Raw genomic sequence first — 13,510 nt, 5'->3', positions numbered from 1 at the left:
CACTATCACAGTTTGAGCATTACAAAGAATATAACAGAATATGTAAAAAGGAAATCAAGGCCTCAAAAATTTAAAATTAACAACAGAATGCAAAAGATAGCAGGACCAACCCCCCAAAATTCTTCAGATATATTAATAGTAAAAAGGTCCGGTCCGAGCATGTAGGCTCTTTACAAAATAATCTAGAGTGGGTGACTGGGGACAAAGAGAAGGCAAGTTTATTAAATACCTTCTTCATCTCTGTGTATACAAAGGAGCATGGGGGAGCTCTTGTCCATAATGGGCATGGTATTGACACAGCTCCAGATGATCCACAGTGGCTCACAACTGCTATGATCCAGAAATATTTACACTGAATAAAGGTGAATAAAGCACCTGGACAGGATGGCATACACCCACGGGTCCTTAAAGAATTGAGCTCTGTCATTTCAAAGCCATTGTTTCTCATTTTTAGGGACTCTTTAATGACTGGCATAGTACCACTGGATTGGCGTAAGGCCAATTTGGTGCCAATATTTAGAGGGGATCAAAATATTTATCAAGTAATTATAGACCTGTTAGTTTAACATCTATAGTTGGGAAAATACTGGAGAGTTATTGCTGGAAAAAATATTTTAAGAAACATACAGCATGGATTCATGAAGACAGAAGTTGTCAAACAAATCTGATTTCTTTTTATGAGGAGGCGAACAAATCTTGGACAGAGGGGTGGTGGTGGACGTGGTATACTTGGATTTTGCAAAAGCGTTTGACACAGTTCCCCACACAAGGCTAATGTGTAAGGTAAAGTCTACAGGCTTGGAAAAATCCGTATGTAAATGGATAGAAAACTGGCTAAAAGATCATATTGAGAGAGTAGTGGTTAATGATTCATACTCTGGATGGTCTAGGGTTGTCAGTGGTGTACCCCAAGGTTCAGTGTTGGGACCCTTACTTTTTAATATATTTATAAACGATATAGGGTCTGAGATTGAAAATACAATTTCAGTCTTTGCAGATGACACCAAGCTGTACAATGGAATAATGTCCTTACAGGATGTCTCCAACTTACAAGCCGACCTCAATGCTCTGTTTAATTGGGCAACTAAGCTTAATAATAACATGCAATGCCAAGCTGCGGTTTCTAAAGCGAGCAAAATCCTCTCTTGTATTACAAGAGGTATAGACTCCAGACAGAGAGATATCATTTCCCCCAGTACAAATAATTAGTTATACCTCATCTGGAATATGCAGTTCAGTTTTGGGCACCAATTCACAAAAAGAACATTGGGGAACTGCAGAAAGTACAGAGAAGGGCAACCAAACTGATAAGAGGCATGGAGGAGCTCAGCTATGAGGAAAGATTAGAGGAACTGAATTTATTCTCTCTTGAGATGAGAAGATTAAGGGGGGATATGATCAACATGTAATCAATACATTAGTGGTTCATATAGTGAACTCAGTGTATTCACCCTGAGGTCATCACAGAGGACAAGGGGGCACTCTTTACGTCTGGAGGCAAAGAAATTTAATCTCCAAATACGGAAACTTTTCTTCACAGTGAGAGCTGTGAAAATGTGGAATAGACTCCCTCAAGAGTTGGTTCTGGCCAGCTCAGTGGAGTGCTTTAAAAAAGGCCTGGATTCTTTCCTAGATACACATAATATAACTGGATACTAACATTTATAGGTAAAGTTGATCCAGGGAATATCCGATTGCCTCTCGGGGGATCAGGAAGGAATTTTTTCCCTTGCAGGAGCAAATTGGATCATGCTTTGCTGGGATGTTTTGCCTTCCTCTGGATCAACGGTGGGTATAGAATTATAACTTTTTTTTTAATATGGTTGAATTGGATAGACTTTAGTCTTTTTTCAGCTAAACTAACTATGTAATTATGTAACAAGCCAAACTGCCTATACCGATTTGGTAAACTTTTCATACTCTCATAACTGATTGTTTTACTAATTTCCAGGTGACCGGTATGTGGATAAAACACTCTTGTGGAATGCAGAAAACATTCAGCTCTTGTCATGCAGGTTTAGGTTCGCAATGCATGACAAGCATGTGCAATAAGCCTTTCTGCTCTGGACACTATCAGACCCAACAGTTAATGGGCATTAGATGCAATTGTCAGGTGTTAAACACTTGCACATAGCTCATTCTTCTGGTGTCCATGTGAACACACCATTATAGAAAGTAAACAGGATGTGTGTGCAAAGGTGTTCTGACATGTTCTATGGACCAGGAAGACACACTGTTGGCCAGTGTTTTGTCAATTGTTTAATCAATGATTATAGAGACAGGAGCGGAGTCTTCAAGCATTTTTGCATACAGAAGAGAACATACTTAATATGGGAAAATCAGCATCAAACTGTAAGAAGAAGAAGCAAATAGTCCAGGCAACCGTAGAGGACAGGAACACAAAGATAAGTCTATATAGAGTGTCAGTTCATTTCTTTCTCATGTTTATTCTTCCAAAAGTCACAACAAAAATTTCTTCCCAATGGGGGTAAATTATGAACTACACAAATTACACAGTATTTGTTGAGCACACTTTTCAGGTTATTGTGGGATATATGAATGAACAATCAGTGTAGTACTAATCTTGTGAACCCCTGTGAACAAAGCCAGCTCCATAAGGACATGGTTTGATAAGTTTGATGTGGAGGAACTCACATGGCCTGCAGTAAGCCCTGACCTCAACCCTACGGGACACCTTTGGGATGAATTGGAACACTGAGAGCCAGAGCTTCTCATCCAAAATCAGAACCTGATCTTGCAAGTGCTTTTTCGTCTGAATGGGACACACTCCAAAACCTTGTTTCCAGAAGAGTGGAAGCTATCAAGGTGTGTGTGTGTGTGTGTGTGTAGGGAGGGCAGGAGTAGCGCACCTCCATATTAATGCCCATGGTTTTGGGATGGAATTTCCAACAAGCTCATATAGGTGAGATGGTAAGGTGTTCACAAACTATTGGCCATATAGTATGTAACACATTTGGTGCTAAAGGGTGTGGTCAGGTTAACAATTAAGATTCTTATTTAATCCTCTACACACTGCTTTACATAGCTCACACCACAGGTTTTAGCTGCAGAGCCTCTACATTCTGAGTGGCATATACACCCCATCCAAGCCTGGGTGTTTTAAGAGGCAATTTTGGAAGGATTGGGATCTTGTGAGCATTTTGACATCATTATTTAAGTGTAGGCACTCCGTATGGGAAGAATGCGTGTACAGACCCACGTCTCCCACTTAGTGGTCACCTTGAGGACCTTACTGTAATGACCTTTCTCAGTATCTACAGAACAAAAGCAAGTTGCAACTGCAGTATTATTTGGTAAAATACATGCAATGTATATAGCATGACGTAATTTATTTATAAAAATGGAAGTTTACTTTAAGTGAATGAATATAGCAGTATAACCTTCATAATATTTAAAAGATAATCGTTCTGGCTAAAAATATCTTTGGATGAAAAAAATATTCCCATAATTAGTTACATATTTCACAGATTTTTGGTTTTAAAAAAATATTAGTCTTTTTACTGTAGTTCTTTGCCTGCATTTCAGAGCTTGCATTTTATCTCTGAGAAGCATATTTGTTGAAATATGTCATCACCTAAAAAAAAGATTATTTTATCAGCAAAAAGTAGTTTACACTACAAAGTAAAAGCATCATTTACAGAGCTGTGATTCCATATCAAAGTAAGGGAAATCATTAGAAGAAAACTTTCTTGGTCCTCTACAACGAAACTGTCAGTACAATTGGTTTCACTCTGCTAATTAAAAAAATGAATTTTGTAAGTCAGAAAATATGAAAGGTTTTCTCAAGGGTCATCCAGGGTAATAAAGATGGTAAAGATTTGTACTTTATATATTTTGCAAAAGAAAACAGCTCACCAGGAGTTTTAAGGAATTCTAGCAATGTTAGCAATAATTGTTTTTTCATAAAAAACAGCTTTTTAGTGATAGTTTGTACACCTGGTCATACATTTAAAAAAATAATCAGTTATTAAAAAACACACAAAAAAGTAAATTTTTCAAACATTACATTCCAGATTTTCAAGACTCATAGTTCTAAAAACATTTTTTTCCAAAAAAAAAAAACACTCTTTCAAATGAATCTCCACTTTCATTGAGTGACAAATAATCATTACTGGAAAGATTTTACATTATATGTTCAAATTATGTATGTACACATGTGAATGTATGCATGTATTATATGTTTAATGAAGAACATTTAGAATCCCACAAATGCCCCCCTCCTTCAGAAACAAACACCCTATATAATTTTTAAGACTCAGAAATTTTCTGCGTTGCCTGTCCAGAACTGCCAGAAACTGAGCTACACGTCATCTTAAAGTGGCAATAGATTTAATTACCTTAATGTATTCCCTGCACTAGGTTATAAAATGCACTAGTACCTTGTGCCCCCTGTGGTTCATGTCCAACGCTGCTGAGTCCTCCAAGATCTGTACCATTTCCATGGTCTTTCAGGGGCAGAGGAGGGTACTGATGTCAGTGGAGCATTAGGCTCCTGCTGCTGTCAGTCAAATTTAAAGGAGGGAGTATAGACGTGGCTTGTGGCCTGCTGTGTGTGTCTGTGGAGACACACAGCACCAGCTGGCAGCGCGCAGGTATCTCCTTAGCAGCCAGCTACCTAAGGAGACCCCAGCATACAGAACAGCGCTAACAAACCATAACTTTGTATAAAACAAACTGGCATATGAAAATGGTGAAAATTAAAAAGCAGTTATACAACCAATCTGTGCTGTCAGACTACAGTGCAGAGCTGTCAACCTTTGTGTGAAATTACTTCAAACTAGATTTGGGGGTGCTCATTAAAGGTAATTGCAAAATGAGCAAGCAGTGTGGCCTGGTGGCAGGGAATACAGTTCTAGGATACATCACTGGAGGGATCACTGGCAAGACAAAGGAGGTCCTAATTCCACTCCATAGAGCTTTAGTTAGGCCTCATTTGGAATATTGTGTCAAATTCTGGAGACCTCACTTACAAAAAGATATTGGCAAGTGGGAATAAGGGAAGCCTTGAAAGCTAAACAATAGTAAGTAAATATAAACACGCTTAGGAACAGAGGTCTATACAAAAAGGTTGAGAAAACACAAAGAAAACAAACATGGATTAAACAAAGGGGGGGAGCAGACTTGGTAGACCACTTTGTGTCTTTTGCCATTATTCTTCTATGTCACCTTTATATCCCTGTGAAGTCCCTTGGATTTTAGAGCTAGTACATATAGCCTTGTGTTCTGCCAAAATTTAAATTGTGCCCACCCTTTCTTTATAACTGATGAACCAAGTAAAAATTGTAACACTTACTACAATTATATTCATCTTCACCAAGCAGACAATCAATTACACCATCACACCACATCATCATTGGGATGCATCGTCTGTTGGAACACTGGAATTCTGTACTCTTGCAGTATGGGTTGGGGGTTGCGCTGGGGATCACTGCAGGGCAAAAGATTTCATCTGTTCCATCCATACAGTCCTCCATCCCATTACACTTGGCAGACAAGGGCACACACTGCTCTTCATAGGCACAAGTGAACAAGTCTTCAGGACAAGTAGGCTTTGGTATTTCTGGCTCTGGAAAAAATAAAAATAAAAAAAACATGCTTCATTTATTAATTTACCAATTTCTCCTCCTTTTTGTTAATTTCTTGTTTAAAGTATAACTAAAGGCAAAACTTGTTTTAGTTTTGAATGGAGTGGAGAGGAATTTGAACACCTGTCAGGTTTTTACTGGTGTATGTGCCCCCGTTAGGGAGATTCACCCTCTCTATTTGTCCTGTTTCCTGTTACCATCGAAAGTGAAAGTAAAGAAAACACCAAATTTTCGGTTGTCCCTAGAAAAATAATATAGTGGAAATCTTCCAATGGTTCTACTAGTCCAACTAGTTCTTGTGACCTTGGGTGCCCCAAAGGAATTCTCTTAATTTGCAGGGATTATCTCTCACTTCCTGTTTTGGCTATGGGACAGGAATTGATGGCAAAAAATAAATTGACAGGGGTTATAACACTCTCTTACTCTATTCAGAAGGAAAAAAAAGTTTTGCCAATAGTTCTGCTTGAAACTTACAACTGTTTTTATATAATTATTTTTGTAGTTATATAAAATTCTTATTTAAAAAAAAACATTTAATACAGGGCATGTCAATGCTTTAGTGTGTGAAGCTCATGGCGGGCTGTCCCCACTGACCAGCACTAGTTTTGTGCTTGCTGACTTCTCTTGCAAACAAAAGACGCAAACTGCGCCCTCTCTAGGACAGATGTGTGCATACCCTGAGATCCTGCTATTAGATCTGAAGTCACAGCTAGGCTGCAAACCACTTGTCTGAAGCCCTGGAGTATCAGACCCAATTAATGTCTGCAAAAAGTGAAATATTAAATTCTGATCTGCAATATGTTTTATTTTTGTGTCTAGAGGAAAGAAAAATAAAGTTGTTTTCTGGAAATTCCCTGTATATTCCCTTTTAGACTGCAATCAAATTTTCATTGGGGACACTCTGCCTGTGCAGGGATTTCACTATTTATCCTTCATCTGTTGAGTATGCCAGGTCACCCCACTGTATAAAATCCTTTGGTTGATGGCCACCTGGTGTTTTGAGCCTGTGATTCTGTAACTTCATCTAGTCTAATTATGTGTCCATCTGGTGCAGTCTATGTATAAAACTTACAGAAATAAATTAGTCATGCATCTACTGCACCCTTAATACAGTCTATAGGAAGTCTACATGAAAAAGCTACTGCGATGGTGATAGCCTGGAAGTCCGAACAGAAATGACTATCAAGAAACTGCTGTGCTATTTCGGTACTGTTTAAGAAGAATGAAACAGGAATGTATTTAAAACTCAGATTAAAGTAGAAGTTTACATGGGATGACTGTGACAGTATTTGCTATAATATGCACTTATGTACAGCATACTTACACATTATTACATACTTACCTCTGTCTCTAGTCTCTTGTAACTTCCAAGCTTCCAGCTGATGCCCCATCACCTTCTGCTCCACCATCTTCTGTTGCTCTTCTTTTGGGTCATCATGCTTTGGCCATTTTGTAGCCACTGATGATGTAGCTATTGTGCATTGGATGTGCCAGGAATGGCCCAGGACTGAACACTGCCCTGCACCTCTACTTCAGCCAGTGTATCATTAAAAAATTGTTCACAGACAAGTAAAAGCTTTTTTTGGCAGAAGAGATTTATAGGGGTTGATTTACTAAAGGCAAATAAGCTGTTTACTTTGCAAAGGAAGTTCCACTTTGAATGGAACTTTTTCCCAGAGATTGTGAATGTTCTTTAACTTCACTTTGTAAAGAATACCCAATCATGTGAAAATTAACAAACAACAATATTTTTGTGGCCCATGATTGATAATGGAAGTCAGCAGAGCTTCCCTTCATCCACAAAGCTCTGGGGAAAATGTCCATGCAAATTATAACTTCCCATTTAAAGTGAACCAATTGAGGACAAGGACAGCAATAAAATCATTTTTAGTTGAGTAAGGAAGGGTTAGAGCTATTTTCTTGCCACTGGGACGTAGGGGACGTTTCCCAAAAAGGGACTCACACAACAATAAAGCACAACAGAAGTTCTATTCCCTCTCCACTATACCCCAATATAAAGGAATTTATTTTTTTTCTGGAGTTAAAGTTATATAGGAGGTGTTGTTGCTGCAGGGCGCAATCTAGGGATTGACAGTTCTAATGTTATAGCACACACAACAGCTTTAGACCCAGAGTACTCATATAGGAATTGCTCTAAAATCCTAAGGCAAAAAACGTGTTCATATTTGATGCCTGATTCTCTTAGAGCAGTGACTGTACGTACCAAAATCTCTGCCATACCACAATAACCCTACAGCTAAAATTCAGAAACAAAACAACATATAAATACAAACTCCTCAGTGTACCATGTAGGACGCTGCTTTGTTAGAGTATGTTAACATTCTAGGCAGTAATAACTACTAGTATCACATTTAAACAAAGGATTGAGTACATGGTGCTCTCAAATCTATATTCCAACGGGGTCTGGCAACAGTTTTTATTATCGTCAAATTTTACGCTGGACCTGCCAGTCAAATTTAAAAACCTTATGAAGTATTTTTAATTTTCCTGAAGATGTGCAGCCTAACTTTTAAAGTAAACCTGTGCTTTGCCTATGCAAGGAAAAACAACTGGATCAGTTTAATAATATAACCACTAGCAGCTTGCTTATCCTTCGTCTCTTTTTTCAGCCACTGGAAGAGAAAAAAAAATACTTCCTAGTATACGACCACATGAGATCCACTCCCCTTCAACTACATAGAAGCACTGCTGCTTGGTGATTGGTCACTGAGGCATCAAACTCTTTCACATGTGGGTGTGTGAAGAGAGATTTTAGCCCCATGTAAGCCCTGTGACTTGGAGCTTACACAGGGTTACATAGTTATGTAGTTAGCGAGCTTGAAAAAAGATACTAGTCCATCTAATTCAATCAGCAGAAGAAAATAAAGAATATTGAAAACATCCATAAACACAATCCTATACCCACTGTTGACCCAGAGGAAGGCAAACAACTCCAATAAAGCATAATTCAATTTGATCCAGTTGGGGGAAAAATTCCTTCCCTATGCCCCAGGAGGCAATCAGATATTCCCTGGATCAACTCCCCCTGGTGTTATTAACTCTAGATGTTATTATCCAGTCATATTTTGTGCATTTACAAATGCATCCAGTCCTTTTTTAAAACAATTTACTGAGCTGGCCAGAACCAATTCTTGAGGAAGTCTATTACACATTTTCACAGCTCTTACTGTGAAGAAGCCTTTCCATATGTGAAGGTTAAATCTCTTTTCCTCCAGAGGTAAAGAGTGCCTCCTTGTCTTCTTTAATGACCTAGAAGGGAATAACTCTACACCAATTTCACTATATAGACTACTAATGTATTAATATATGTTAATCATATCCCCCCTTAATCGCCTCTTCTCAAGAGAGAATAAATTCAGTTCAGCTAATCTCTCCTCATAGCTGAGCTCCTCCATGCCTCTTATCAGTTTGGTTGCCCTTCTCTGCACTCTCTCCAGATCTCCAATATCCTTTTTGTGAACTGCTACCAAAAACTGAACTGCATATTCTAGATGAGGTATAACTAATGATTTGTATAAAGGCAAGATTATGTCTCTGTCTCTGGAGTCTGGGTTAACTTTCTTCACTCTCAGCAGTCATATAGTCTGGAGGGGGTTCAAAGGTAAGAAGTGATAACCCACTGGTGGAACAGCCATTATAGTGAACCTCACTTCACAAACTATGCTTAGCCTTGCATTTCATACAACAGTGATATTTTGGGGGTTCGGATTACTAGTCAGCCGTGTCTTTGTAAAAACAGCAGTTTTTACTTTCCAATAAGGCAAACAAAACAGACTTTTCTTCAGCATTAACAAGCAAAACAGTTTATAGTCTCTGGTACAAAATAAAGCTTCAGCTCACCACCAGAATAAACTTGCCCCACAAAAGGGTTTACAGTCCCCACTTGCTCCATAGGTCCAGTGAAGGTCACAGATAGTTCAGCAGCCATACAGCCCACAGTTCGCTCACACTGTGTCCTGTTCTACACAACACCTCACCGACACTACCGCCTACACTTTCACAGCTATCCTGCAGTTGGGTTTAATTCTGAGTACTCAAAACTGCTTCTCTTGTTGTCTCCCTTAAAGGGACAACAACCCAAACAATGCTGACACATATCTACCATCCGGGCCCCTTTCCCAGCATCCTGTACACAACCCACCCAGTGGTGTCTGTCTCAATGTCAACATCCATGCCTCATGAGATACTGAATTTAAAATCAGATCCAGATGGCTGATATCTGGTTTTGAACATCCTGATAGGATCTAACTTTTTAATGCTTATAAATACGTATGTCCCTTCTCCTTTTAATATTACTGAGTTAGATTTAACAATGTTCTTTGGTTTGGAATTATTATTGTGGGAGACTTTATTGCCGTTCATATTGTAAATATGAGAAGGTTGCAAGGTACTGGTAAACAAAATGTCTCATTTTTTAAGATGAAGTGAAGGGGAATGTATGGAGGTGGAGGCATCCAGATGGTAAAGCTTTTCATGGTACTCAGATTTATAATACCTTTTCTCGTATAGACCTTTCTTTCTGTACACCTTCTGTTTTACCTTTTATTGATGTCAGATACCTTTCCTGAGGTAGAATATATCAAATCACTATCTCCTTCTAGTCTTCTTGAAATCACTCACACCCAAGTGTTTGCGATTATGTGTTTGACTCGGACTTGGCTGGAGGACCCCATGGTTGACTATCTCTGTAAGATCAGGTATTATTAATTACCAAAAATGAAAATACCTTATCACCATCAGTATGTTGAGGCCTCTTTATGGGACCTTTATGTCAGCAGTGGGGAGTATGAGAAACATCGCTACTGATTACTCTAAGCAAATTAAAACTGATCTATCTCAGACAAAGTTTCATATTGAAAATCCTACTGCAGGCTGCTGCCAAAAAAGGACAATAAAGAAGAATACCACCTTTTTGTTATCTCAGACTGAAAAGAAATTGCTAAATACAAAATGTAAATGTGGTGGGAAAGATGGTTGTCTACTCGATTACCTTGCAGACTGCAATATATTCTGACTGATATCCAACTTACAGTGCTGTGAAAAAGTATTTGCCCCCTTTCTGATTTTTTTTTTTTTGCATAGTTGTCACACCTAAATGATTCAGATCACCAAACAAATTTCATTATTACACAAAGAAAACCAGAATTATCATTTCAGCCATTATTCAAAAGTATATTGCTCTTCATTGAAATATCATTTGGAAGTTATTGCCCTGTATTTATTCAAAATCCCATTATCAACTCTCACTCTTCAAATGACAAAAGATTTGGATGTTCCCATCACTGTGGAAAAGTTGTCCAGGCAATAACACAATTTTCTTTGCACAAACCATAGGCATTTATGGATTCCCTGTACAATGACAGAGAAAATAAAAAAAAATATTTAAAGCAGAGTTCCACTCAAAAGTGGAAGCTCCGCTTATTGCCTCCCCCCCCCCCCACTGCCATATTTGGCATCTTTTGGGGGGGAGCAGGTACCTGGTTTTGACAGGTACCTGCTCCCACTTCCGACTCAGTTTGCTGTGGTGAAGTGACCTGGAAGTTCACCCCCTCCTTCCTCCCGCAGTCTCCTGGGAACCTTCACAGGTCCCAGAAGAATGCCGGACCAATCAGAAAGCGCAGTGCAACTCGCACATGCACAGTGGGCACCAGGCTGTGAAGCCGCAAACTGTCTCAGCTTGATGCCCACAGTTGAAATGCTGGAGCCGTGGAGGAGAGAAAAGGAGAAGGGACGGCGTGGATGAGAACATCGCTGGATCCTGGGACAGATAAGTGTGTGTTTATTAAAAGTGATCAGTTGCAGTTTTTGTAGCTGCTGACTTTTAATAAACACAAAAATGTCTGGAACTCTGCTTTAAGTAGTTATCTATTGGCTACTTTCAATTATTCTTTCAAACAGGGAATTCTCCTCCCATAAGTGAAGCTGTTATAACTAGATGTTATCCTACCACCCCATATCTCTCATTAATTCTGCTTTCAATATACTAGAAAAATTATCACTATTCAGATAAATGGATATATCACTACGTTTATAAGTAGTAATTGCTATCAAATGGGATTTTTAGACACTTGTTTACAATCTTACAGAACCCATATCCAGACAAGGACCTTAGACACTTAGAAAAGCATTTAACAGTGTAAATTGGTCTTTTCTCTCTCTATCTGTTACTCTGATGTGAGCTGCTAGATTCAGAAGTAACAACCTAATCTCTGACCATTTCCCATTTACCGATCGGCAAGACAGGGTTGTCTCCAATTTGCTCTTGATAAAATGCCCTAAGAGATTAAGGTTCACACACCATTATTACTTAAAGGCCTTTGGATTCTTATGTATCTCTATATGCAGATGACACCATTTACCCAGAACACTGGTCTCCAGACTATGGCCTAGGGGGTGCGTAGGATGCAGCCCTTTGCTTGATTTTATCTGGCCCTTGGTGCACTATTTCATCCACTAACACAAACAAGGCATCATTTCTTCCACTTACACTAATCCTCCTAACAACAACAATGATGGGGCACTATTCCTCCCACTTACAGCAAAGATGACGCATTATTTACTCCCATTGATGCCTACACATTTCTACTCCCAATGGCCACAATGTGGCCACTTTAAAGTTTGAAGGAGTGTGAACTGGCCCTTTGTTTAGAAACTTTGGAGACCCCTGACTTAGAAGACCCTGGCCAATATAGGTGTCTTCCTTCCACATAATTAAAAACTTTGAGAATATTTTTGTATTAATAAAATCCCTGTTGTTTCCACTAACCATAGATACTGTAAACCATACACACCCTACTTCACAACATCAGGTAGCTACTAAATTCAAATATTTGGAAAATGCCATTGACACAATGTTTTACAATGTTATGTTTTGTATTGCCTGTTATGCTTTGACCAGTCCGAGAAGCGCCATACAGTGATATGTCCGACTCAGAGCAAGGGCTTAGCAATGGTTGAGGGCTCCACCCAAGAAACAGAAGGTTCCCTGCCCAGAGGTCAGGGTGTGGGCCAGAGCAGCAGGGAGCTGAAAAAGAAAGAAAGGTACAGAGTTTTGTACTTGAGAACAGTGGTGCTGTGAATTGGTCTAAGAGACCAAACAAAAGACCCAAGCTTGAGGCCTTAGCAGCAGCACTGCAAAAGTGAGCCGGGAGCCTGAAGGAAGCACCTATAAAGTATTGGGGGAAAAATGTTGACCACCCCTGCGAGGGGAACCTTTTGATTTAGGTTCAAACTTTTACTTTTCCTTTGAGTAAAAGTGGGCCATCGGGCCCTGAAACAGTATTTGGTGGCTGGTTTGAACTTGTAAGTTCTAAAATATAACAATTCCACATTGCCTGGGATACAGGTTTCACTCCCTGTACAGTTTACATTTTTCCTGGATGTTGGTCAGTGCCAGCTCATTCAAACATCTTAGGTCTTCTTCTCAAAGATTGCAGCAGCAGTAGCATCTGAATTATTATGTTGTTATCTCTGTACTGAATAAATGACAGTCCTGGGATTTGAGTGCTTTCCTGGATAATCTCATGTATTCAAAAAAATATCTCAGTTTACTGTGCAGAGCGGAGAACAGTGCTTCATGTCATACTGCCCTTATTCTGGTTGTCAGCAATATAAAGGGTCCTACCATCCTTTATAAACAGTAAATGGGCCATTTATGCACTCCTGGCTGGATGCTAACTGCATTTCATTGGCTCTGTACATGTACTTTGCACAATGACAATAAAGTTGAATCTAATCTAATCTAATCCTTTATAAACAGTAAGGCTACATTCACACGGGTTCAAATTTTCAGCAAGTTTTCTGCCTTTAGAGGCTGTTGAACTCCACCATCAGATGCAGAAATGCTCTGAGCTATGGCCACATACAAACTGGATGATTGTGCT

The 13,510-nt window shown here is 39.1% G+C and overlaps 1 protein-coding gene across 1 annotated transcript in view; it reads right to left on the bottom strand.

Annotated features, from left to right (window-relative positions):
• The window catches only part of MALRD1 (MAM and LDL receptor class A domain containing 1), a 464,614-nt gene that overhangs the window by 73,862 nt on the left and 377,242 nt on the right, over positions 1-13,510 (bottom strand). Inside the window, exon 31 of the mRNA XM_089693696.1 lies at positions 5,315-5,587. Coding sequence (XP_089549822.1) covers positions 5,315-5,587 — 273 coding nt within the window. The remainder of the gene's footprint in view (positions 1-5,314; positions 5,588-13,510) is intronic.

Source organism: Staurois parvus, unplaced genomic scaffold (assembly GCF_062004578.1).
Source record: "Staurois parvus isolate SC_StPar_1 unplaced genomic scaffold, SC_StPar_1.0 ptg000636l, whole genome shotgun sequence".
Taxonomy (NCBI): domain Eukaryota; kingdom Metazoa; phylum Chordata; class Amphibia; order Anura; family Ranidae; genus Staurois; species Staurois parvus.
Note: the sequence above shows the minus strand (reverse complement) of the source record. Positions and strands in the feature narration are given on the sequence as shown.